Genomic DNA, 27,245 nt, shown 5'->3' with positions numbered 1-27,245 from the left:
TGTCATCGACAGTGTTGAGTCAAGCAGAGTGAATAGGAAACGCATAGTTAACAGGTGATGTTCAGTTCTTGGCTGACTTAAAAGGTCGCCTAGAAAATGACTCATGCTAAAAGGGTAGCAGCAGCAGAACAGTCTTGTAAAATACTCACAGTTCGAGCCTCAGCAGTTTTGAATTCTAAAAACTCTTTCTCAAGCAGCTACTTCCCAAACCCTGGCTTTCCTGCTATACAAATTGTGAGGGCAGTATTTTACACATTTGCACGGGTTTGGACTTCCAAAACAGGAAATGGTAGTCATGATTCTTTCTGCTGTCTCATCTCCTCATCCAAAAAGGAAAAAAAAAAAAAAAAAAAAAAGTGGATTAATTTCTCTCTCTGTTAAGTGAGTAGGAGAGTGTTATATCTTCATAAAGACCTGCAGTCTCTGTTGCTTTCTTCCTCCAGCATCCTCAGTTAAACTGTGTGCAGTTTCTAGTATGGGAACCTCATTAGACTGCTGTTTAATAAGAGGCTGGCATTTCACCAAGCCTTACAGAAGCCAGCACCATGTGACGCCAGTGCTGGCTGACCTTAGTGTTTCTATCCAGGAGGTGCTCAAGATGTAGAACTTTTTACCTGTAAAGCCAAATATGCCCAAAGAACTGCACATGAAAGATGCTGCTTTCTACTGCAGGCAGTACTGGGAAAACCACTGCTAGAGGCACACTCTGTATAAAAGCCCTGTATATCTTGAGATTTATTTTTAAGGCTGGCGGAGCCTGAATCTGCTAAGAAATTGGTACCAAAAGTCCACTAGCCAATATTGCAGTGGATGAGCTCTGAAGTCGTGTAGATACTTGTTTACTAGTACATACACTGTTTCCCCAAATGTCCTCTCTTTCCTGCTGGCAGAGAGCCGGCACTGGGATAGCCTGTTGTTATGTATCCCACTCTGGAGAGCTAGGAGGAAAATTCCAGTTAACTTGTGCTTCTTCCTCTCTGTCCTCTTTAGCCAGCTCCCACAACTGACTGTATTAATAAACCTCACTCTACAGAATGTATTAAATAAATAAGAACTGACACTTGATAAAAAAAAAAGTGTTGGCTTGCAGCTGACTTTATGTTTAATGGTAGCAGGCATCACTGAAGTTATCTTTGAGGGCACTGACACAACATCAAATGTAACCAAGTTCATTGTTCCCAGAGTGACATCTCTTGTCATAGCCCTAGTTCCTGCTTGTCCTCTATCTCTAGCTTCAAAACGCCTTCGTCTTTTCTGCTCTGGCTTTGGAGAAGTTACTGGTGCTGCTGCTCCCAGTGTGTGCCTTTTACTAAACTTTTACTAACTTTACTAAACTTCTACAGAGAGGCAAGACAATTCTTTCAACGTCATCTCTACTGAGTTCTTCATAAGATCTTTTTTTGGTTGTTTCATTTCTGACACCAATAAATGCACTTTCTGACCCCGTTCCAGCTCGTTCCCTTCCCCTGAACTTTCACTCCACGAACAACTGTGATTTCAGAGACTGCTTCACTCCTTTCTCTTTTTATTAGCTTTCTGTGAAAATTATTTCATCACACACATTTTTCCCTTTCCCTTCCTGTCAGTTACCCTCATCATCATCTTCTTTTGTCCTTCCTTCTTCCTCAAAAATAAACAACTAATACTGCACATGCACCCCCCAGAAGCCCAAACCTTCTCATTGGATACTGCCGGGCTGCTCAGTCTCTCACCAAAACCCTTCTCAATCCTCTGCTTCAGCCCTATGTCTGTCCCAGGCAACTGATGCTCTTAGAGTCCCTAGGGAGGTACCTCTCTTTGTGCTTTTGCCTCCTCTTCTCTTCGTTCATGCTTTTCTTCTGAGAAAAATTACATTACTGCTAGGTTTGTTTGCATGCAGTTTGGAAAGTTGGGGCTAGGAGTAGAGGGTGGGAGAAGAACAGTTTCCCTTACCCTGGAAAAAAAGCTTCTCAAAATTGTTGGCAAGCTGAAAGCTTTACAATAGTTTTACATCAAATTATTATTATAATTTTGGGCTGAGCCTGAAATGAAATTATTTTTCTTGCATGATTAAAATTGCAGCTTTAAAGAAAATTTAAATACATTTCAATTTAGATAATAGTAAATGAAATGCTCTGGGATTTTGAGGTTCTTCTTCTTCCTGTGCGCTCTGTGAGCTTTACACAGCCGGGTGCAGTTGCAGAGTCGCAGAAGAGCACAGGAGGGATCCCAGGAGGCCACCACCTCTGGAACAGCGACAGGGGCACTGGCCGTGCACGTGTCATTCTTGGGAGTTTTTTCCAACACACTCTGCAGTCTCCCAAGGTGAAGACTCTGCAAATTCCACTGATAATTTACTTCAGTGCTTCGCTACCCTGACTGTGGTGAAGCTTTTCCTATTGTGTAACCTGGATCTCACTTGCTGTAGTTTAAACACGTCCAAAATGTGACCAAAATTTGGTGTGTCTTACCCCTAGGAGAGGTGAAGGACAGTTGTTTCCTTTCTCCTTATGGAAGCCTTCGTTTTGTATGAGGATTGTTACAACATCTCCTTTCCTTCCGCCTTCCTCTCTCTCAACTAATCAATTACAATTCTTTTGAGAAACTTTTCAACCCATCCAAATCAAGATAGTTTTGCAATGCATGTGGTTACACACAACAGAAAAGAAAAAACATATTTTTTTTCCAGCTCTGACTTTGCCAAAGCCATGTCCTGACCCTGTGCTTGAAACTTCTCTCTTACTGTCTCCCTGTATGGGTCATTACTTCTGAACTCATCCATGATGCCTCTACCCTCTCCTTCCTTTTAAACCTTGCATCAGGCAGAACTGCAGAGGGAGAGAGATTTTTGTTGCAGTTGATTTTTTTACATCTTTGTCTTACCATGTGACAGTGAAATATTGCAATTGCTCTCTGATCTTACTTTGTGCTGACCCTTATTTTGCCTCAGTTTGGATGATAAACCTATCAGGACATTAAACAATTCACAATTTGTTGAAAGCCATAAGCAGTTATATAGTGCTGTAGCTAATAACGAATAAAGCAAATCCAAATCTGCATAGCCTGCCACCTCACTTCTCTGCACAAATGTTTATATGTTCAAAAATAGATACTATGAGCTCTCTAATTATATAATTGGTACAAAAATTTAAAAATGCAAATCTTTGTCTGATTTTCAGTAAAGTTCCATTTTTCTGTAGATTTCTGTCAAATAATCAAGTTCCTTTTGTTGTACATATTAAATCTGAAATTAACAGAGCCATAGTGCACTGTGCTAATTTAGTATTGAGAAGTGCAAAGTGACATGATCTGTCATGTATTTAAATTACTCAGCATTAGTAGAATTTCATTTAAAATATTGTTTATTGAAGGCAACTTTGGGAACACTAAGCTTCAGTTTTTAAAGTCTCTAAGGCATGGAAGTTCCAAACTTTTGGTTATTAACAAACATTATAAAATGCTGCAATATGAACCACAGCTTGACTGAGGCTTGCAAAGCTTGAACTTGAAAACAAGTGGGGACTTTCTAGTCTATGGTAAAATGGCTTGGTAGAAGTTACGTACTTTTTATCCAAAAGAGGTTTTGGAAATCTGTTTTTTTCAAGAGAATAATAAATATCTCGGATCTTTTAAATGTACTGATTATTTTGGCACAAACGTGCTTCAGATGTTTGCCATTAAGCATATTTGTTTATGAACTTGAGTATAAAATTAGAGAAAACCAATCACAATCAAGAATTTCATTGTTATTTCAAATAGCTGAAAAGCAAGACATTGACTTTCACTACCCTCCGTGAATTAACACACCCAAGGAATTCTGTTGGTTAGACTTCTAAATGTAAAATTACCCGTGTCTGAGGACTGTATCTTTATGCTTTCACCTGTTTGGAATACGTGCCTGATGATGTGCTGAGTATGTCCCTCCTGAGATAAAAGGAAGGGTTATGCAGGACAGAGACCGAAATGTGGTGCATTGTGGTTTTATCCAGTAAGGCAAGTCTTGTTTAGAAGGAGGTTTGCAAACTTCAGTAGCCTTAGTAAAGCAGTGCTTTAAACTTCAAGTATCACGATACTTCATTTGTGTTAATCATGTTGACGTACAGGATCAGATGAGGTTTGACAAAGTTTGGTATTGCAGCCAACTGATATAATTAGACTAGGTCAAACTTCCAAGAACAGATTTGCCTTTTCCCATAGTTGTGTGAAGTCAGACCAAGCACAGGAATGCGATAATTTGCCATGTAGCTTTGTTTCACAAAGGACCTGTTTCTTCTAGAAGTAGTGAGAAAAATCATTGCAGTGAAAAGAATAAGATCCTGAGATTTCACACAGTTGGGGCTTTGAATTTCTAGTGTTATTTAGGACCGAAGCCAGCTAGTAAGCCAGCCAGCCAGTATGTGGGCCGATATCGTGTTAGTAAGAGCCAGGGTTGCAAATCGATATTGGTGAAAGTATCTTCCATCAAGCTGAAAGGCCGTATGTGTCTTGTTGTGTGAGAGAAGCCGCGACACAATACAGCAGCTGACCCATTCAGCTGAATGCTTAAATATTTAAAATTATTTTGGTGCATTAAGCGATTCTGGCTTTCTCAGAGATTGCATTTCCTCACGGAGGCTGGTCTGTGCCCTGCTCCAGGCGGAGCCTCGGGCAGCTGTGAGCTGCGTCCCCCTCCAGTTACCTGGTGGGTTTGTATGGCTGTGCTCTACGAGCGATGCGCATGGGGCGGCGACAGCCCAGGGAAACGCGGGCTGGGGACTGCTCTAATGTAAAAGTTCAAGCAGACTGAAACGTGACGTTCAGGCTCTGCCAAGTAAAATGTGAGACACCTGTTGCAAGCCTTAGAAAGGAAATTTAGAGCTGATCTGTATGGTGTTTCAAAAGAAGCAAATTAGTCTTAGTTGGCACCTTTTGTGTATGTATATTTAGCCTCATATTTCAGAATAAAATATCCTCTTTCAATTTTGCTTAAGTTGCTATTAAGTTATATTAGGCAGTTGGACTAAGGTCCCTTCCAACCAAACTATTCTATTCAGTTAATTGATTAAAAAAGATTTTTAGGAAGGCAAGTCAATTTTCAGTTTCCTACATGCCAGTGCAATTTCTGAGGTGATGTGCATGGTAGGAAACTTTCCTTCTTTTCTTCAGGAGGGGTGAGACTGAACAAACTTCACTGCCTTGGGCTGAGTGCTGACTGCTCTACTTGGCCTACTGAATGATGTTTCTTAAATCCAGAGCCCCACATTCCTGCATTTTATAACATTTGTCCTCTGTAACCCACAGGGTAACAGAATATGCTCACAAGAGAAAATACAATCTGTCAGTCAGATACACACACTAAATATCTCTATATTCAATCTCAGTTTGTCTCTGGCGAGGCTAGGCAAGAAGCTTTCAGTTCCTCCATGTGGATGATGTCTAAGAAAAGTGGCCCCCAGCAGCCTCGAGGCTCTGGTAGTTGCTTGGTGGTCACTTCAGAGCGAGCACGGGATTCAGAACAACCCCTTCAAGACTGGAATTGTGTAGGAGCTCACTCTGATGGGCAGCTTCTAAAGAGCAGGAAAGTCAGGAAGAATGTTTTTAAAATGCTTGCACTCTGCTGAATTCAGAAGCAGCATCTGGTACTAAGTGGTAAATTGTGCCGTGATGGAGTTGAATTAAAATATCCTGTTTTTCATTGCAGGCATCTTTTCCACAAGTCCTGTGTAGACCCCTGGCTGCTAGACCATCGTACCTGCCCAATGTGTAAAATGAATATTCTAAAAGCTCTAGGGATCCCGGTAAGCACGTTGCAGAGCAGCCGGTTGGGGCAGAAGGGAAACACCAACTACTTGGGTATATCCCTAGCCCTTTGCCTGTCTGTTCCCATCCTACTCTTCATGTTATGTTATTGATTTTTTAAAGGGAGTACAAGCTGAAATGTCTGACTCTACGTACTTTCCTGCACCCCGCTTTTATTAGCAAGGAAGAGTGTGTGTATGGGGTTGGTTGGGTGTTGGGATTTGTGTGTCTGTCATTGCCTGCTTTGTGGAGCAGAGGATTGTTTACTGGTGTTTTGGTGTATTTATAGATTCTTTCACGTAGCTTTTGTTTGTGTTTTAAATCAGGACTGGATTTATTTTTTAATCATGCTCTCAGTTCAAATCTCGAAGCAGAAGGTCTGTAAATAAAATTTTCCCTGCTATACTAGTTGAGGACAACCAATTGTTCATTCTGGGGAGCCAAATCTTTTTTCTGTCAGATTTCTCTTAAAGTCTATTTGTAGCAAGCTCTGTATTCCTAATGCCAATTAGGGAGCATTTCTCCCAGTAACTAACGCATGTGGCAGACCACATGACATACAAGAAATTGTTAAGCTCTTTGTTTTTTGAAACATTCAGACATGGTTAGAAGCTGCCAAAGCAATTGATCTTTTTAGGTTGCGTGTTTACATTCAGAAAGTCCATGTCCTGTCTGCCATCCAGTTTCCTAACCTCAGCGATCACAGAGATCAGGGGCTTCACCAGGAAGAAGTGAGTCACTTTCTCACACCGGGCGAGGCTTGCCACGTGATAGTGAAGTTCAGTACTGACACACCACCGGTCGATGCATTAACAGGTGCTGTAAATACCCTCCCTGCTTACAGACGGTGGCATGCCAGCTCACATAGGAAAGAGCTATATAAAGTAAAATAGCTCATGTGAGCATATTGGGGGAGCTGATGCGGCCATTCCCCAAGAGCTCATTTTTGTGGAGACGAGGAAGCCAAGCAGGTTGCTGCAAAAAAGGTTCTGTAGCAAGTGGTGAAGTATGTTTTTACTGAAGTAGGCAGATATGTTAATCAACCTAATATAATCCAAGCTAAAAACATGCAATGGGAAAAATAAAGTAGAGCATTGTAGTTAGGGTAACATGTCATTACAGTTGGGCTATTTCTTCTGCTAAGCGTGTATATTATCTTTAGAATATTAAAAGATGATACAACTTAAATCAGTATTTGAGATGTCAGAAAAGGCCAGAATGAAGGCCGGCTCTGCCATTCAGCATCTCTGCGCCTAGGCTTAAATACAGGAGTTTTTCCCCAGGTTCTATGTCTTAGTTCACAAGCCTGCCAGTGAGCAGTTACCCAGGATTTTGACACCTCTTCTCCATACCCAGTATACTGTTCATGGCTTGTTTCTGCACCATGCAGGACCACACAATTTCTGCTCTCACACTGGTCCGCTCACATTTTTGCCCAGGCATTTCATTAATATGCTCTTCATCAGCTTTATAATCGAAGGGATATAGACAAATTAGACCTCAGCTTTTTGGAGGCCTGCAGTGAGGTGTTAAGGTCTTTTCAGAAAGTTTAGTACTGTTAGTATTTACACCCAGAATATGGCTCTCACTGACTTCACTGGCAGCTGCTGAAGTCTAAGCGTGTCCACAGACTGTCTGAGGCTGGGTACATCGAGGGGAAGAGAAAACATGCCCCAAAGCTATGTGTCAAGGTTTTGGTTTACATGACTCTCTTTTACTACATATGAACCGTGGTGGGTAAAAATCCTAATTGCCAGGAATAATTAAAAGCACGATTCAGTTTCCTCAGCCATTGTTTCTCTTCTCACAGCTCCGTGTCTTGTTCTCTCTATATGGCGCAGCAGAAGGGGGATCCATCCTGCTCCCTTCACTGAGAGCTTCCACATGGAGCTTCTGTGGAAATAATTTACTGGGCATGTAATTAAAGATACTGCTGTAACCAACATAAACAACTGGGTCAAATTAAGATTTCAGAATCAGCCTTAGTGCTGGTCTGTCTTAACACTAAAAATCAAGCACTTGGATGTTAATCTTCCACTCACAAAGTTTGTTTAGAGGATTTTATTATATGAATTTCTGTAAAAATTTTCCTAGGTTGTTCTAAAAGACAACAAACTGAAAACAGCCTGCTCCATCATTCAGAGGAAGCATAGTGGCTCCCACCCGCATGGATCATTGGGTTAGGTTCATGAAGGGAGAGCTGCATGCTAGAGCCTTACTTACCCCTCGAGGTGGCTTACAGTAGGAGCTGTTGACTACGGGAACTGGGAGCAGATGGTAGCCTTCATGTCAGGGGGTTCCTCTGGCTGTCAGCAAAGGAAGTAGGAGTCTAAGAGCATCTGGTAGCTTTGGGGTTAAAAATTCCTATACTGCTATCAGTTGCTCCTCTTCCTCTGTTTTCTCTGCCTTGTCTTTCTAAAATATGCTTCAACTCCTGTCTCTTCTTCTCCTACCTCATGCCCTTTCCAGCTTCTCCTCTGCATAACCCCTCCTGCTCAACCTTTATTCTTTGAGCTCCTGCCCTGGTGTCGCTGCTCGCGCTCCCTGCTCAGCTCACAGGACCTGTTCTCCACCCAGACAGAAATTGTGTGTCCTCACCCTTCTCACTGCCTGCCACCAGCTGAGGGCAGCCCCCGGGTAGCATTGGTCCGTGGGCTGCTTTCTGGTGCCACCGTGAGCTTGCAAGCACCATGCAAAGCCTCTTCTCTTTGGAGACTGTAGTTGTGGGTCCAGAGTAAGCCACCAGCCTCTATCAGCACACATGAACTGGTATTTTCAGAGGCTCATAACTCAGCCAGATGTTAGTAGGCTGTCGTGGGAAAGGACATTTCTCTGGAAGAAGCTGTAAAGCTCTAAGGCTTGTCAGTGAGAGGTGGCAAACATTTTTGTAGAGTGGATAAAGCAAAATTCCATTCCCTAATCACATTCTTGAGTCTTGCTGAGCCATCTTAGCTGAAATTTCCACACATAGAAAAGCAGCCGTAGGCAGGCAACAGTCTCTGATGGGAGACGAGCACAAATTTGCCAAAGTCCTTTTGCAGTCTTTTACGATGGAAGGGATGAGGAAATCTTACCATAAGCAGGGCTAATATGTTTTTTTTTTTCAGCCAGCTGCATGTTTGTCCTATGGTAGTTGTTAAAGAGCTGGCTTGCGTGACTGTGGATATATTGTGCTTCATTTAGCAGGAGGACTCAGGATTTTCCAGGAAATGACTGGTTAAAACCCAAACATCTAAATGCTTCAATTCAATTCACATCTAAACTCTCCATTTATTTTGTAGCAGTGACTTCAGATATTATCTGCCCTAAAACCAGATTCCCCAGGCTGCCATGAGGCACCAAAATGACTGCTCTCATTTTCACGGTAGCTGAGCACCCTGACATCTCCGCTTTTCACCATGGCTCTCTGCAGCTCCAGAGGATGATTAACTAACTATCTATCAGCAAATGGTTGGCGTATCCTTTTCCACTGTCTCTTTGCCGGTGAATTCAGCTCAGACTATACCTCTTTTGGCTGTAGTATTTGAAATGAATTATCAGTGAAAGTGTCTTTCAAAGAGCTACATTGCTATTGGGATGATCATATCACACTGAATAGTTTCCCTCTGCTTCTCCCTCTTTTCTGCAAATATCTGCTGGATATGCAGACAACTGCATTTTTGGCAGTAGATTGGATGACTTGAAGCTATTCACTAAGAGCCTTAGCCAAGCTCTCAGAAGTCAATACAAAGCCTTCCCTTGACTTTAGTGGAGTTGTGCCCTCAAAGCACTTACATGCAGGGAATGAGTGAAACCAATATAATTAAACTTAGCAAATGTATCTGGGTCACTCTGACAGCAGAAGCCATAATGCATTTTTTCGATCAGTATTTCATATCATTAGTTTTGTAGTATGCTGCTTAGTTTGGGATATTTTTTCCAACTGAAATGATTCAGGAGTAAAGGGACTAATTATATCGAGCAATGCTATTTTTGCATCTTTAATGTTTGATTTGGCTTTCAATTATAATCCCCCATTTTTAAAGGTTTAAAAGTTAGTGATAAAACCCCATTCTAGGAATAACTGGAATCAAAGCAAAGGACAGACAACTGATCCCCTGAAAAAATTTTGAAATAGTTTTTCCTGGAGTAGAAAAGAAAAAAAAAGGCTTTTTTTTCTTTAAGATATACTGCCTTCAAAGCCAAATTTAAGTTAAAAATGAAATTCTGAAAGCATTTGTTATAACAGCTAAGGGTGAGGGAAGGAGTGATAGATCTAAGGAATAATTTTGGATCCAAGTTCTACAGATAAATGATTGGTATTTCACTTTAAAAAATAAAGGTTCAATGAGTTTCATTAAAACTTGGTATAGCTGAATGTGCCTTTATCCCAGTTCTGAGGAGCTCTCACTGCTTGTGGATTAGACTGGAGCCAGACAATGACAATTCTAATTTTTATCCAAAACTTCAGTTTGTGGATACAAGTCACCTGAGGATTGCTTTGAATGCCTGCGTTTTTCATTAGGAACATTTGTGAAAAAATATTTATGAGGTGGCAACAATCAGAGCGGGAATGTGGGGGTAAAGAGAAAACATGCTTAGTTCCTGGTTCTGCAAAAAGTGTAAGCATATGGTAACCTTCTATGCCTGAGTTCAAAGGGATTACTCTTGTGCTTAGAGCTAAGCCTCTGTTTAAGTCTTTGCTGTATCATATTTTGTTTGGTTTCTAGGTGCCTGCTGTTAGAGATAGGCAGGTAGTGAGATTTTCAAAAATGCCTTAGCAAAGGAGACAACTAAACATAGTAAAAATCAGATCCATGGAGCAGAGGACTTTAGCCATCCAGACACTGGATTTCCATTCTAGCAGCTTGAGCCCCATCTCTGCTTAGTGCTGAGCAGTGGGAAGGAGAGGGGGCGGTTCATACCACTTATCTTAGGGTGGGATGAATAACACAGCGAAATTGTCTCAAGCCATTAGAGGAAACCTAAGTGACTGATCCAGATTAGCTGTCTGACTCCTGCACAATAAAGATAAATGGGAACAACTTACCTTTATGTTTCCTTACTTAACAAGGTATCTGTGTAATTGCAGCTCAACCTTGGAATGTCCTTCTGTCATTTTGGAAGCTTTGCACCCTGACACACAGCATCCTCATTTCTGAATTAGCCTTGGTTTTGTTACGATATGTTAAAACTTCAAAACCCAGTTCTTGAAATAGTTATGCGGACAACTTTTGTCTATGCCTTGGGGAGAAATAGGCCTGGCTCTATGGGCAAATGCTGCAAGAATCTATTTCCTCTTAGAGGAAAAAGAGCTTTTTTGACTCATATGTTTGTCACCGGTGTTTATATGGAGCTCCACAGAAGTCACTGCTGTATGAATGGGAGCATCAGGCTTATAACAGGCCCAGAGAAATCAATGGTAGAAACTAGTCTTAGATACAGTGTCTCTAAACAAATGATCCTCTTTGCTGCTTAGTGCCCACTTGAACTCTCAGGGCTCTTCATGAGCAATGCTTAGGACACTGTGCAAAAGGTGGGCACCACAACCCCTTCTCATAGCTGCCCTAGAAGGTCAATGGAAAAGGTGGACACGACTTGAAGAGCTTGGCTCATTCTGGAAGTGTTGGTGCATTCACTATGTAACTGCAAGAGAGAAGTGTCTAAATTCCCCAGAACTGGGCTCCATCCTTGATCTCTCTGAATCAGGAAGTAAGAAAGACTATGGATCAAATAATACTCTTCAAATACCCATTATTGCTTGTTTCTTTTCTCATAATTTTATTTTGTATGTAGCCTTGGCTAAGGAAAAGATCTTTTGATGTTAAAAAGCTGTCTTATAAACAGCTTTAGCTTCTATTTTTGCACCCCACACATAGATGCGCCCACAGGCAGTTCCCTTGAATTCCTATTCCTGAAAGCTCTGATATCGGCTCTATAAAATGTATATTTAGGGAAAAGATAATCATTCCCCTTTGGCTACTGTCTCTGTTTACATTTATAATCTGACTCAGCAAACTGCCTATGTTGAACAGATCGTATCAATAAGTCAGTTACTTCTTTAATGTGCACTCTCCCAAACTCTTTAGAAAGTATAAATAAGAATATTTAGAAATTGTAGGTGACATAGTTTAATATTGAATATTTCCAATGCATACTTTGGGTCTCTCTTGCAACAGATTGTATTAAGAAGTTTTAAGTACATGAAAGCAAACAGTGTGTGTTTACCTATGTTGCCATTTTCAGTACTGAAAGAAAGTGAAAAAACCTAAGGAAGTGGGAACAGGTAAATTAAATCTTTTTATCAGGTAAATGCTGAGTTTTCCTCTTTTTCTTCCCTGTAGCCAAATGCAGATTGCATGGATGATATACCTCCGGACTTGGAAGCATCCATAGGAGGACCACCAACCAACCAGATAACAGGAGCCAGCGATATAACAGTGAACGAGAGCTCCGTAGCCCTGGATCCCCCGGTGCGGACTGTGGGGGTACTACAAGTCATCCAAGATGTAGACTCCTTTCCCCAGGTTGGGGAAGGTAACTTCACAACAAGCAGTAAGTTCCTCTTTCTGGCAGATTTTGCACTGAAATAAATGTTTAGAAACCTGAATCACAAACCGATCTCCAGTGCGGGAGAAATGGCCTTTGAGGGCTTTTTCACTGGAGCAATGACCTTACTTTAAGCTCAGCAAAAATCTACAGGGTAAGTAAATTTAAATACCATGTCATCCTGCTGTACTGCAAACACTTCCAGCCTGTGTGCAAATCGGTGTGTTGAATAGCAAACTCTAATTGGAGTCCCCTGCATGGACAAAACAAGCTATTTCAGTCAACACAAAACAATACAAACTTATGGTCATCTTCAGATGTTGTTTACAGTAAGCGATCCATGATAACCTGCTCTGTATCACTGGGCTTCTTTGTGAAGCAGGTTGGTGCATGTCCTTTGGCCTGTCTTTCCTTGCTGGGCTACATGTTGCTGTGTGGAAGTTATTCTTACCTGCATATCTTAAAATAAATAGTGAACACAGCAGTCACTTTCACTGCCTTCAGTGAAGAAAAAAAAGAATGTTGAATTCTAGTTTTGCCTTTCCTTTATCTTCTTACATCAGCTGAAGCTTGTCTGGTTATGTATTCATACTTGAACTCCTCATTTCAGAAGGGCTGATGGTCAGAGTTGCTGTACTTGAAAACCTGAGCCTAATGAAATAATGCTGCCAATTTGTACAAAAAAGGAGAATTTTGGATGTTTTCAATGTGTTTAGTTTTCACTTAAGGGGCACCATTTGAACCAGTAACTCTCAAAATGTCTGCATGTCTCTTTGTTCCTAAAATGATGTTCTTCGTTGAAAATAAACTTCTGACAGTTTAAAAAGAATGTTGTCAGCTGTTTTGAGTGAGGATTGTACTAGTCTAAAATTCTCGTTTTTAGGTAAATAGCAGATAAGTAGAAAATACCTATGTGTTTGATACCAGTTGGTGTATTAGTATTGACAAGACTATTGTAGAAAATTATCAGTTATACTTGAAGTGAGGTAGAAGAATGTGATAAAATACAGGTTTGTGTATGGACTCAGTGTAGGTCCTGGAAAACATTTTACATTTTCAACCATTTCTAGGTACTACTATGGGTCTGGGCATGAAAAAGAAGGCAAGTAATAATATGATGTGTAAAAGGTAGGGGAGAGATGAGGGGACTAGGCTGAAATGGTTTTACATTAGTCTTCTTACTCTGTAGAGAGACTTGATAATCACTTTTTCCTTCATGTTGCAGCCAGTGTCATGGCAGTGAAAGTAACTTCTGCAAACTCTGAACTTGCAACCTTAGCCACAAGTGACCCAGAAGTGGATTTTTAAGTTCTCCCTTTGTGAATTAGGTACTGGTTTCAGGTTTGGTCCTTTTACGGTCTAAGCCCTGGATCCAGCAAGGGATGTGAGCAGCAAGGTTATAGGCCCAGCTGTCATCTGTGGCCAGCCTGTCTGCTGGTGGCATACAACTTTCTCAAGCCTCCTTGAGTGCTGGTGAGAGCTGTTCAGAACAAGATGTTATTTTGTTCCTTCCAGTAATTGTTTTCAAATGCATTCGAGGCTGATTTAAACCACAAAGGAAAGATTTTACTTCATGGTACCACAATATAACTAAAGACTGGGCTCAACGCTGGTCTCGGCTGTACCCTCTGAACACTTCTGAAGCAAGTGGCTCCTCTGGCAGATAATTATCCTTGTCCCACCATTCTTCACAAGGTCTGCTGTTGAAGTTGGGAAGGAGGGCCGTGGTGTGCCTTTTACACCCACAGCTGCATGGCATATGGTGAGAAGAGCCGTCAGCCTGGTACAGAGCCCAGCACTAGGGGTAGTCCATGCTTTTCATCCCAGGATCTTGGCATGCTGAGAAACAGTTCTTGTGGTTTGTCATCAGGGGTAACAATGGTGTTCAGGCAGCCAGGAAGCACAAGAGCTCTGAAACTCTCCAGCCACTCTCTTCCCCTCCAGTTTTGTTTCCAGAGTCTGCAGAAGGTTCGGTGTCAGTCCAAGCACATTTGTTCTTCATTTTCCAAGTTGCCAGCTAAGTAACTGGGTGGAAAACTTGCTCTGAGCCAGCAGAGTACTGCAGGGTCTGCAGAGATTCTTTATTTTGCCTTGGTGCCCTCTGTTTTTCCCCTTACCTTGAATAACATTGGGCATATGCAACGAGCAGTGGGCAATCCTGAGGGCTGACCGCAGAGCCCATGGACAAAGACCTCTCACCAGTAGTCTGTCCAGGCACACAGGTCACGAGGCAGCAAACCATGGAGCTTCAGGAGATCTCCATCACCTGAAGAGACTGACCATGTGGTCTGGGGAAGGACTGTAGAAAGGGTTTCTCCCTCCTTATTTGAGAGAGAGAGAGGGAGAAGAGAGCAAGGAGGAGAAACCGGCAGATGGTGTGAGCTCTGTGAAGGTTGTGAGCCTCATACCATCACAGAAGTGGCCAGGGACCCACTGCTAAAAACAGAGCTTTTCAGTTGTTTGGGGAGGAAAGATGAGTCCTGAGAGAAGCTGAAAGGACTTTGGGAGTTTCCAAACCCTGGTGCGTGGCTGCCTACTCTGTGCCTGTCACACACAGTCACTCAGGGAACTCTGGTTTAATGCTTGGTTACCTGTTGACACTCACCATCATTGATATGTAGACGTGAATCTTCATCTGGATTTTTCATCTCAAAGTCAAATGCAATAATTGAGTATTAGTCAGTGGTAGGTGTACAAGTTTACATGCTGTCATCACCACATCTGAAGTGATGCAATTTGCAGTAGTTCCCAGAAACCAAGCTGTTTGGCCCGTTTTTGCAGCAGAGTTGCAGCAAAGAAGAGGTCTTTGGTTGGGAATTAGAGGCTGAGTTCCAGCAGTGATGGGAATTTGTCCCTTCAACTGTCTCATGTGGATTTGGGGTGTTCAGGCACTCTGAAAGATAGAACTTAGCATCTTAGGCAGCCTGAACTCTTAAGCCAGTGAAAGGGGAACATCCAGAACCACTGTATAGTTGTGGTATGAAACCAAATGTTAACTAAATCAGAGGGCAACTATAGGCTAAATAACTGGGTCATAGCTGTCATATAGATGGAGCTTTATAGGCATTGTGTCTGTTTATTGTATTGAGGCATTGTGTTTCTCATTTCCAGAATCCTCATAGTTACACAACTGCAGAGCTTGCTGAGCGCGCCCTTTCTGTGAACTAGCCTGCCTGGGAATTTGTAAGTGATGACGCTGATTGCTCCTAGGGAATCTTTGCTGAAGTTGCTAGGTTCTGGCCTCTTTATATAGCATTAGTGACGGGAGCATACTCCAAAGCTGAATCTGTGCTAGAAGTTTTTCTTTCTCTTGTTACTGAATCTGTGCAGACTGCCTCCAGTACAGTCTTGACGTGGCACCCTCAACCCAGCACCACGAGTCCTTGTATCCCTGCCTATTCCTGGCAAAGTTCAGTGGTCCAGGAGGTGAAGGATTTGCCGCCTTCTTTCCACCCACTTCTGCAATACCTTTTGCTTAATTGTTGTTGCATTCTTTTTGTTTGTAGATTAATCATTCTGGTATTGTTGTCTTGTTTTGGGTTTAATTTCCCTTTCTGTTTTTCCAGTGAGTATGCAGAGCCAGAAGAGCTCCCACAGTGTGTCTGGAGGGAGGATATTTCCAGAGTACTGTTCACATTGGGTGAAATTCTGTCTCCATTGAAATCTGGTGGCAAAGCTCCCACCTACTTCAGTGGGGCCAGATTTTAATTTCTGGAACTCAGCCAGTGCTTTTCTTTTTATTTCTCTGTGTGTGCTCAGCAGACATTTCCTCTTCTCTCCCTCCCTTTTTCTCCCCATGCTCCTGAATAGATAATGTCCTCCTTGGGACCCTGGGCGACGTAGTGTACTATGAACATCTGGATGGGACTTCATCTGGGGGCCTCTCCCTAGGGTTCCTTGCTAAATCAAGCATCTCCTGTGTAGTAGCACTGAGCACTTAAAAATGGACCAGCAGTTTCTCTCAGCTGGCTTCTACCAAGATCCAAGCCTTCACCGAGTCCCTTGGGCATGTCTACAGCCCAAAGTCTGTTCAGTATTTAGTATTTAGTCTTAGTGACTGACTGCTCTCTGTGGTGGGATTATGTGCAGGATCCTGGGAGAGTATCTTCTAATGTGATATTTCTGTAACCAGTTTCTGAAAATGGATGGATGGAAAAATTGAAAAACTGGAGTTTGGGGAAAAAAAAAAGGGGGGGGGAGGGTGAAAAAATTGTGTGAAATACATAAAAGTTCAGCTCAGCTGAGTTTCCTGCTTTCACCCTATTACTTTTCAGCTCTCCAGAGGATATGAAAGAAGATAAGGATCTTTTTCCATGATAATACATCATAGCAATCTGTGTTGCCTGATTTTTAGTAGTGAGTTATGCAAAATGCTAACATCTTTGGAAATTTCGGTGCAGGTGGAATTTCCTGCTCTGCAGGGGATGTGAGTGTGAGCTGGACTTGGCTACGATCTGAACTTGAAGAAGCTCTGAGCTATACCAGCTTTGGAGGAGTAGAAGGTGGATTTGGGATTTGAAGAGGACACTGCAATATTCTTTGGGTCAGGCTCAGATGGGATTGAATGATATGGTTAAAAAAGGTAGCTCGCTGGGAAAGTAGCATTTAGATATTTTAAAGGTTGCATGGTGACACTTGCAAGGGAAAAAGTAGTTATTAATTTATTTCATCTTTATAGCATTCATGGTCATTCATCTTCCTCAACTCATGTGGCACTTGCTAATTTCTGCAGTAGATAATGTGCACTGCCTGAGTCTTTGCTCTCTGTTGGTAAATACCTCTAGGTTTTCAATTTAGACAAGCTTTTATATTCTTTTCAGCGGGATATCTCGTCACACTGCATAAGGGCTCAGAAATCCCACCAGCACTGTCTCTGTAGTTGGAGGAAGATCCATAAATTATTCTACCGCAAACATGGGCAGGAGTTTTAGTATAAAAGACCACAAACTCTCCCCCAAGGTGTCATATCACCTGCAAAGTCCACTGAGTTTGGTGGGCTGTACAGCAGTGTGGGCAGTCTAGAGAATACCAGCAGTTCCTTTTCTTTCTCTCATTTTGTTCTTTCCATAAAACCCTCCTAACGTATAGCTCATGATGACTCTTAGGACACTTTCAAGTCTCTTTGATAGCTCTTCATTAACGCTGTTAATATTACTTCTCAAGTAATTATTTTGATCTGTGTATGTCTGAAATGTCTTTGTGAAGAATAATCAGCCTTTGGAAGTGGATAAAAGTGCATGATAAGAATCTGATCCACCGTTGTCTTGCAACCACTTGACTGTTTCTCCTTGTTATTAATAAGGGGTTTTTTTTAGGCAGAATGTGAAGGGGGAGGAAAAGGTGGAAAAGCTCCCTAGACGGTAGTTAATACAGAAAGTTATTAACACTTGCGTTAGCACCTAACACTGTCCTGGAGACAGAATACTAATGGGACCTAGTTAAAGATGGAGCAGATTGGGTCCCATGTGCCTGAAGTATGACATAAGTCCTGGTGGCTCTATTAAAACCCTGTGCGGATGTTGCACTAAATAGTTATCATGGACTGAAAATTCCAGTGAGCTGAGGTCCTGGATTCATTTTGAGACTCACACCAGTGCCAACATAGCATTGGTGGTTTGAGAGGCCAACAGTGGTTTGAGAGTCACCAAGTGAAACCTAACTGGCGCTAAAAATGTGCTCTGGGTTATTACATGCACCTACCCGGGCTCTGTGAACAGACAGTCAAGTTTTCCCATTATAAAACTCCTCTTCCTTTCCATATGTTAAGATGTGAAGTACAGACGAAGTGTTTCTGTACAACAGATTGCAAAAAGGGATGTACAAAAATGCTGTGAAACAGGGAGCAAATTTCAAGTCTAATTTTTTTGTTGTTGTTGTTTTCTGTTTCACGTCTGCTGTGTACATTGACATTGTGTACAGAGCAAGGATGAAACCATCAGTTCCCAAATCTCCCTTCTTCCCTGCAGATACCCTGAGCTGCCTCTATAGGGCCCAGAGGGGGGGGCATGGTAGGTACACACAGTAGTCTGGCCTAACCTAGGGTGCCAGAATGACTGCAGAGCTTAAGAAACTTGCTTAATAATTGACTCTAGGGAGACATTTAGAAGAAAATGTTCTCCTTCAGTAGTGGAAGCTCCATTTATAAGTCTGTCTCTACATGTAAATGTGGTGGTGGTTACCAGCTTGCCTCTCTCTGTCCCAGATTACTTGTTCCTGCCTCCGTGTTGCCCTGCTCTTGTGCAGCTACCTTGTGAGCCCAATCCAGAAGCTAACCAATTTCTCTCTGTTGTTTTTTTCTCATTTGGATCAGTTCCCTGATCCAGAATTAGTTGTGCCAGTACAACAGGAGAAAAGAAATGTGGAGCACAAGAGAAGAGAGGGACATATAAGCCAGCTTTCACAACACTATTGCCAAAAGCAAGCACACTATCTCAAGCACAACTAGACCCTACACAGCTGTCTGTTTTGCCCAGAAATCAGGATAAACAAATAGGCAAAGTAAGCATGAAGTTTCAGATCTCATTTGAATGCTCATATCTGAGTAAACAGGCATTTTATTAATGGTTAGTGAATATGAGAGACATAAGGGATTTATTATCTATGACGATGAAACCCGGGAAAAGTGCCACTGTAAAAACCGTGATGGCACACAAGCGTGTCCTTAGATGTATCATTCCCAATTGCTCTGAACGTGCACTGCATGCGTGCAGGGGAAGAGGGGATCTGAGGGCTTGGAATCAGTAGCTTATATCTTTCTTTATACTTTACTGTCTTAAGCAGACAGCTAGATAAAATGTTGAACAAGATTTAAAGCAAAATGGACAAATAATGTAGAGTAAAATACAAATCTGAACTGCAGAGAGACCAGGTGACTTAATACTAGCTGATCTCTTTGATTTATACTTGAGAATGAAAGCCTTGCCTTGCAAGAGATATTCATCATCTTGCATACAATCTGCTTGATTATTTAGGACTCATTCTCACATCTCTAATGTCTGTGGAGTTTTTATTCTCATCAGTTTTTACACAAAAGCCTTCACTGAAATCGCCAGGAAGTGCTGCTGAAGATACAGTGTGCTACTGTGATTCTGAATCTTTTTCTGACCAATTTGGGAACAAAGACAAATGGGAGACACAAGGATCCAGCTTGGATCAGCACTTGAAAGTAAGAATTAAGTAGTGAGACTAAGCAACAGCTCTCTAGCCAGGCAGGCAGAGGAAAGGCAGGATTCCAGGGTCAGTGCTGCTGGTTGCTGCCATTATTTCAGACAGATAAGCGATGCAAAAGTAATGCTTGTCAGACCCCAGAGACCCCTACCAGGGTCAGGCTCTGCTGTACCAGTCATTATATACACAGATAGTAACAGATGGACCCACTTCTGAAAAATACACAGGTAAGTGCAGATTATAGCAAGCAAACAAATCTAATATATTTAGTGGGAAAAGAAAGAGAGTGAAAAGGCAGCTGTGCCTATGGAAGAGTAAAAACATGAGGCTGAGATACAGGAGGCATTCATACAGAATAGTGTCATTTCTGCTTGCGTGTATTTTGTTCTGGCCGCAGTGCTTCATAATGCCTGAGCACTCCCACAGTGTCGTGAGCACTTTGAAGGTAACTCAAATGAAAGAAGTAAGCCAGGCAAAAGCTCTACTGATGTGCTGTTTCCAGTCATTAGTATATACCACCTTCTCCTTATTCATCTAGGCTTTGAGTCTGTGAACATGCAAGAGAATCATTCGCACGTGAAGCCATCTGGTTTCTCACAGGCACTTGAAGGATTATGTGTGTGCTTACACCTGTACTTCGTGTGTTGTAACCAGCAGTTTTGATTTCTGAAAAAGCATGAGAGTTTTAGAACATTTAGAACATATAGAGCATTTAGAAGCAGATTAAGGGGAAGAGGTGTGTGTGCATGTACCTGGGTGATGTTTTTTGTATGATAGGTAAAATAGTCTTGCAGGAGATGTTTGGCCTGCAAGAAGCATCCAAAACCGCTCTGCTTAAGTTTTCTCCACATTCTTGTAGGGACAACAGCTCAGATTTCCACGTGCAGCCTGGACAGAAAAAAAACTTGGTATTTGCTCATAAAATACCAGTCAAGTCCTACTGTTTTTTTGAAACAGCTCTTTCTTTTGTTACTTACCTCCAACTCCAGCAGAAATTAGGGTGCTTCAGGGATCCTTTTGGGTTACCACAGTAACCAGGTCACTTGAGCTAGAAGAGAGAGTTCTCACTAAATCTTTAGTAATTGGACTTATATCTTTATTGTTCTGGATGTGGGCAATTTTAAGCAAAGATAATGCCTGAAACTGATAGGCCAGATGGAGAAACTGGCTTATGAGTGTTTATGGAAAACATGAATGGTAAGAAGAAAAGTAGGTAACAGGTCAAGCCCGACATCCAAGACAAAATATCCAACTACTGACATGAGTGTTAGGAGAGGATTTTCTCCTGCCTCAGAGTCTGTGGGGGACAGGAGAGGTGGGTAAGCCCTCACATTTAGGGATGCTGAAAATAGGACCCACATGGTTATATTTAGTCCAGCTAGATGCCATCTTTGCCACTCCAGTGACAAGGCTGATATCCTGACGAATGTGCTCAGGCTGTACGCAGCACAGTGCACAGTAGCATCGGAACTGCATTAATGAATATCTGGGGTTTCAGAGCACTCAGGAGATGGAATATCCACCCAACTTGGCCTTTTGTTGTGACTGTCTTTTGCAAGTGCCAATACCTTTGATTGTTCTTTTCATTTTAACTCATGTTAACTTATCTGAGGCACTCGGTAGGCAAGAACATCTGCTCTGTTGTGGCAATAATTAAACCCTGTGTTAATACACATATTGTTATGAAAAACAACTTACCTGGAGATCTCTGTGGTGAACTCCTGCTCTATTTGCCACTGTCTAGGTAGCATAGTGTTGTAAAACAATGAAAAACTGTACTCCTACAATAAAAATGCATAGAAAATGTATAGAACAAAGATACCACTGGTGAAGTCAGGATATGAAAAGCACTTAGCTAAAATAGCTTTATTAAGTCACAGCATCTCAGTGGGGGAAAAAAAAAAAATCACATAAAGGATGTTTAAAATCTCCCAGTTCCCTATGCAGATAGTTAAATAATGCAGTGTTTTCAGCTGCTAGCACTTTAGGAGACAGCCACCAAATGTGATATGTCAGGTACGTATGACATACCATGCTTCAGATTTTGCCTCCATGTCCACGGGATATTGAATTCAACTGAGGTGTTGCTAAACTTTATTATTTCTTTATAATTGCTTTTTGAAAAGGTAATGGCACCAGAAAATTGTCTTTCTGTGCATGAAAAGCTATCAGTCTGTAAGACCAAAATAGTCTTAGAGTAGGAGATTTTAGAAAAATGACCCTCTGCCAGCTGCTCTGGGAGATGTGACATGTGCTCCCAGCTGCTGAGTAACCTGCAGCCTGAAGATACACTTCAAATGAATCAGTTTTGAAGAAAAGCTATGATAGATTATATTTTCAGTTGTTCACCCTCAAAAGCGCCTTGTTAGACTACTGTGATGGCTGCATATTCCAAGGGTGGAAACAATTACATTTGTTTGCAGTAATTCATTCCTTCTGTGTCTTTTTTTAAAATTAATTCTTCAGTTTTGCCTGATTATGAATGACACATGCAAGTCCAATTCCCTTGTAAAAACTAAAAATTTACTGTAAGTTTATATTCAGCTTCTAAAAGCCCTCTTTCCAGACTAGATGAATAATGTAACAATATTTTAATCTTTAATTTTTTCTAAAAACTCCTGAGGTCTAAATATTCTTCTGGAAATGCCCAGGAACCTTCTGGAAACTACCACTTTTCGATGAGAAGAGTTGAAAGTGAAGAACTTGAATGGAAAATGAAAGGCAGGAGGGGTTAAAACCAAATTTACTGTCACAAAATTTTGATTTTACTTTACAGTAGTGTTCCCAAGGGAAATAATAATGAGCCAGTGCAAAAGCATTTACAGGTTCTAAAGTTATATGGTTGATTTTCAGAGAGCTTTTGTTAGTTTTAGTTTTCCAGGTACGTATTGGTGCATAGGGTAATATCTCTTTCTTCTGCCTCTCTGAAGAGTGTGAAAGCTCAGAACTCAAAAGAAGGTGGAACAAGAGTGTATATTCACTGAAAAGATGGAAGCAGAGACAAAACATTTTAATGCAGAGAAACTGTGTTTTAAAATTACTCTGTTTCAATTTGAGTTTCATTGTAGAGTGTTAGGGAGGTCTTGATGATAGTGGTGGTGTACAAGTGACCTAATGAATGTATTTTCTAGTAAAATTCCAGCTGCAATTTGTTGAAACTTAAATAGATGTTTCCCCTCCACTGGTCTGAGAAACTCTGAAAACAGATGTCCTGGTCTTGGACGTTCTTGTGAGCATTTCAGCAAGAGTCCCTGATAAAAGCAGTGGCTTGGAAGGGATTTTTCTGATGCCAGAAGTTGTTCAGTTGGAGCTAGATTGTGACTGCAAGCTTATTTGAAAGGAAATGCTAAATGGCCCTAGGTTTCTATGGCCTGAGACCAGTTTCTATTGATGTTCCTGCAGGATTTCATACCAGCCCGACCGAGGCCTTCAAGGGCATTTGGCCAGTGAGAAGTTATCCTGGGTGCTAGGACTGAGGTGCCCTTTAGGCACCGTTAGTGGCCTTTAGAGGTGAGATTGAGTTCCCTCTTTAGTGTTAGCCTTGCTGCTTATTGTCTGGGTTGCCCCTCTCTGGGTTTTAATTGTCACATCCAGCATTTTGTAAGCAGGTAAACAGAAGCTCACTTTTTTGTGATGTTACTTGTGTAAAACACGAGCAAGGAAAGCAAAAAATGAGGAGGGAGCATGCTTGCACTCCTGCTTTAGGCTGGTGAGAAAAAACTATTGGTTTCACATCTCAGGTCAAGAAGTCGGGTCAAGTAAAACTGTGCTATGTTCTTTTTCATAAAGGTTAATTTTGGGCAGAAAAGGAGACAGAAAGGAAGGAGATGGGATCAGAGGGAGACTCACATTAGATTAATGTAAAATCTTTAACTCAAAATGCTTTTTTAGTTTGGCTTCAGGTTTTTTTCTTCTTCACATAAGACATTTTTGTAAATGTATTTTCAGACAAGATTTGAATGTAGCAGGCCTGGCCTGGCAGATCAAAGGTTTATTTTTTAATGGGAAAAAGCCAGAAATGTTGAGCTATTGCAGCATTGTCAAAGAAGTGTTCCAATTAAAAGGAGATTGTCATCAAGTGGTTTAAAGTTTCTTAAATGAACATAACAAGAGATAAACTGTTGACCTTTTTCTTTATGAATGCTTTTCTAAACCGTGTTTCTCTGTGAATGTGCATTAATATACACAGCCTAGCTTTTCATAATTTTATCTGGTGCACGAGCCCTGCTGCAAGAAACAGTAACATTTTGGACATTTCTGTTCCAAATAGACAGTGGTTCTGTGTACCTCCTAGTGATATTTTAGTCCTCATTTCAAGTGCTTGTGATGAGTTTTAAATGTGCTTATTTTTATTCCTATAGATTGCTTTTTGTTACATAAAAAATATTGTTGAATTCTTTAACTGTGAAAGCAACCTAAAGGAGATCCAAAGGACGTTGGAGAGGTTTTACTTTTCCAAAAAGAAAAGGTTTTGATACAGTCTCTGTTTGGTTGTTGGGTTTTTTCCAATTTCTAAACTAATGAAAAGAGCCACATTTCTCGTAAAAACAACTATGCATGGACAGATTAAATCAGGTATTTTGCTTAAGTTTGCAGGAAGTCCTGGGAAGTGTTCCTGCTGGAAACTGGACTGTCTCTGGCTGCATAGATCTACTTTACTCTTCCTACTAGTACTCAGTCACAGTTATACAAGATTCATAGATTATACCAGTGCTGACAATGTCATATCCCACCTGCCAATCCATAAATGTCAGCAGCGGTTTGAGTCATTTTGCACCCTGTGCGAAATGCCAACCCGCAGCCTGGCACAGGGCACATTCTCCTTACAACTGCTGAGAGGCACACAAGGACCTTCCTGGTACACAGACCATCCAGACAGTGGGAAGCTCTCATTTCAGGACATCTTACGTACAGAAGTTCACATTTTGATAGGGAGATTTCTGTTTGTGGCCATGGTCAGATTCACTTCTCAATCAGAGAACCAGACACAACCATAAGTAGAAAATGTTACTGATAGTGAAACTATTGAGTAGGCTGCAGGGAAGATCAGAGCTGGAATAATTCCTGTTCAAAAACTGCATAATTACACTAGAATGTAAAACATGTTGCAAGGTTTGATAGGCTTGTGAGGTTTAAGAGAAAGGAATGTTAGCAGCTGAACTCATCTGTCATCATAGGATGTAAAAAAAATTTGAATCTCTGTGGGTTGGTGTTGCATGAAGGGTTCTTTTGAAAACCAGGTATTATAGCTTTTAACTGACATCCGGCTGTGGTTCTGCACTGGCAAAGGGATGAACTAAGTAGCTGGGGAGCTTGTACGGTGAATGATGCTAATTGCTAGCGAATCTGAAAGGGATTATATCATGCAGCCACTACAATAGTGGAGAGTAGACTCAACTACCCAGGACATCCCTTCCAGTGCAAGTCTCCTAAGGCTTCCTCTTTAAGTAAAGAGAAATACTCCATGTATTAAAGAAATTGTTCTACTGAAGCTATTTTGAAGCGTGGTTTCTGCACTATCCGCCCTTTCTTGCTATTGTTTTAAAACAACATCATCACTTAGACTCCAGAGAATGAAAAATCTGAAAACAGTGAAGCATTTAAGGTTACTTATTTTAAAGGAGACATTTATGGTAGCTCCAGCAGTTGGTAGTGACTTGTCTTAAGTGTTTGCCAGTGCTCAGTGAAGGTCAGGGCTGTCCTTTCTGTGTGTGTATGAGGGAGGATCAGACACAAGTACCTACCAAGAGTGCATCTGAATACAGGGCACTAGGAATGAAGTGTACACTGTTTTCAATTAGGGTGAAATTTCCTTATATAAAGATTCTGCGAAACTGGATATTAGAGAAAGCTTCCTTGCAGAATTTTTAAATTATCCTAGGGGCCTCAAAAGAAAAGGGTATGAATGTTGTAAGAAGCCAGTAGGAACAAGATTCAAATTAGCAGAATATGTTACTTTGAAAGCATCTAGAATTTATTTTAAAAAACTCCTGCAATTCTAATGAAATTAAGGGGTGACACTTCAGCTTGTCACATTATTTTTCTTCATTGCTAATGCACATATAAATGACTGAAATTTTCTTCTGTATGGAAAACTGGATTCTTATTTTATTTAATTGATCATTCTGTTAATTCTTAAATGTTTTTAGCCATTTAGCCAGGCATAAAAAATGCCTAGCTAACCAATTGAACCATCCCCTCCATGTGCTGAGGAAAAAGTCTGTTTACCTACGTGCCCACCTTAGTATAGCAGAAGTAGTATAGCTATAGGGTGTGGCTGTAGTCATCTGTTCAGGTTCTTTGTTCCAATACGTGCATCAGACCTGTCTTCAGAATATTACACTGTTGCTGATGCCACACCATCAAGAATGACTACATCTTCCGGTACCTGGTGGGGTTTGTGAGACTGGAAAGCATGTGCTTTGGTTTTAAATGGGATTTCTTAGAGAGTCACTGAGACTGTATAGTTGAGGCTCCATGATCCTGCTAGCTTTTTTTTTTTTTTGTTACAAGAGATTTTTCTACAACCAAATGCACTTAAATCAGTCTTTTTCTTTAGAACTAAGTAGATAAGCCATGGCCTATGGCAAAATTTTTAACTCAGCTGTCCAATTCAGACCAGGTTAGACAGTCCTATAAAGTTCAAGAACATATTTTCCCTGGGTTGTTGTGCTGTTTCTGTCATGAATTCTCTGTTTTTATGGACTTGTGACAATTGATCTTTAACCTAAGCAGTGTACTTTGGTCAAATGTCTCCCAGTCTTTTGGGGGCACGTACCTGACATCCCTGTAGGAGCATAAGCATGTGATACGACACTAGAAATGGGTAAATCGTGCAAGTCCACTTGTGGCTGGTGGGAGACAAGACACTGATTTCACTGCAGAAGGGCAAAAAAGAAATGTGACACACAATGTTATGGTCTCTGCGCATGTCTTGTGGCTTGTGGGCAGCTTTTGAGTAGTGTGGAGGATGCTGAAGCTGTGTGGGTGGATGGCCACTGAATGCCCTACTAACCTGCCCAGGTTTGGCAGGCACGGTGGTCCCACAGCTGTGCCCTGCTTCAGGCCTTGGAGCTGTTGCTGCAACAGAGCCAGGCCCGTTCTCAGGCATGTTGTTTCCTTACACTGAAAAAAAGGAAGACTGTTTTCCCCTTAAGGGAAAAGTTACACTGTTAAAAGTTGTATTTTGCTAGTGACAGCAGTAAAAATGACATATCCCATACACAGGTTCTTCCACCACTGCTGTGGGATTTTTCTCTTTTGGCTTCATTACTGTGTGCGTTTTTTTCATATCTAATGAGAAGACATGCCTGGGTGAAATTTTTCTCATGGACATTTCTAATGGAATTAAATTTCATCCAAGCATTGCTATCACCAACATGCATGGTGAGGAGGGGGTTTCTAAGGTTTTCCAGAAAATTCAAAAGCCCAGGAAGTTTGGGGCTGATGACTTGCCCCTTTAGCCTGGAAACATCCCGGAGATCTCAGGTGGAGCCCAGTGTTAGGAGCATTGGAAAGGAAGGCAGGACCATGTTTGAGAGAGAGGGAGAGAAGCTACACATGCATTTTATTCAAGTAATTCCACCACTGTTGAGCTTTTCAACCACCTCCTTGTGTGTTTTCTTATTAAATCCTGTAATATATGCACAGGCATTTTTGTGACATCTTTGCACAAGGATATTCATTGTAACTGCTCTTGAAAGTTCAATACATGATTCCCCAATACTGTGCTTTGCTAGTGACCTAGGTTTTTTGAGAGCTTATGCAGTAGAAGGTATTTAAAGAGAGATTTG

At 41.3% G+C, this 27,245-nt stretch overlaps 1 protein-coding gene across 1 annotated transcript in view; it reads left to right on the top strand.

Moving 5' to 3' along the window:
* The window catches only part of RNF150 (ring finger protein 150), a 125,610-nt gene that overhangs the window by 80,041 nt on the left and 18,324 nt on the right, over window positions 1-27,245 (top strand). Inside the window, exons 5-6 of the mRNA XM_074867366.1 lie at window positions 5,660-5,756; window positions 12,081-12,291. Coding sequence (XP_074723467.1) covers window positions 5,660-5,756; window positions 12,081-12,291 — 308 coding nt within the window. The remainder of the gene's footprint in view (window positions 1-5,659; window positions 5,757-12,080; window positions 12,292-27,245) is intronic.

The sequence above is a fragment of the Strix uralensis genome, chromosome 4 (assembly GCF_047716275.1).
Source record: "Strix uralensis isolate ZFMK-TIS-50842 chromosome 4, bStrUra1, whole genome shotgun sequence".
NCBI classification, from domain to species: Eukaryota; Metazoa; Chordata; class Aves; order Strigiformes; family Strigidae; genus Strix; species Strix uralensis.
The sequence above is the reverse complement of the archived record's forward strand: the minus strand, read 5'-3'. Positions and strand labels throughout refer to the sequence as shown.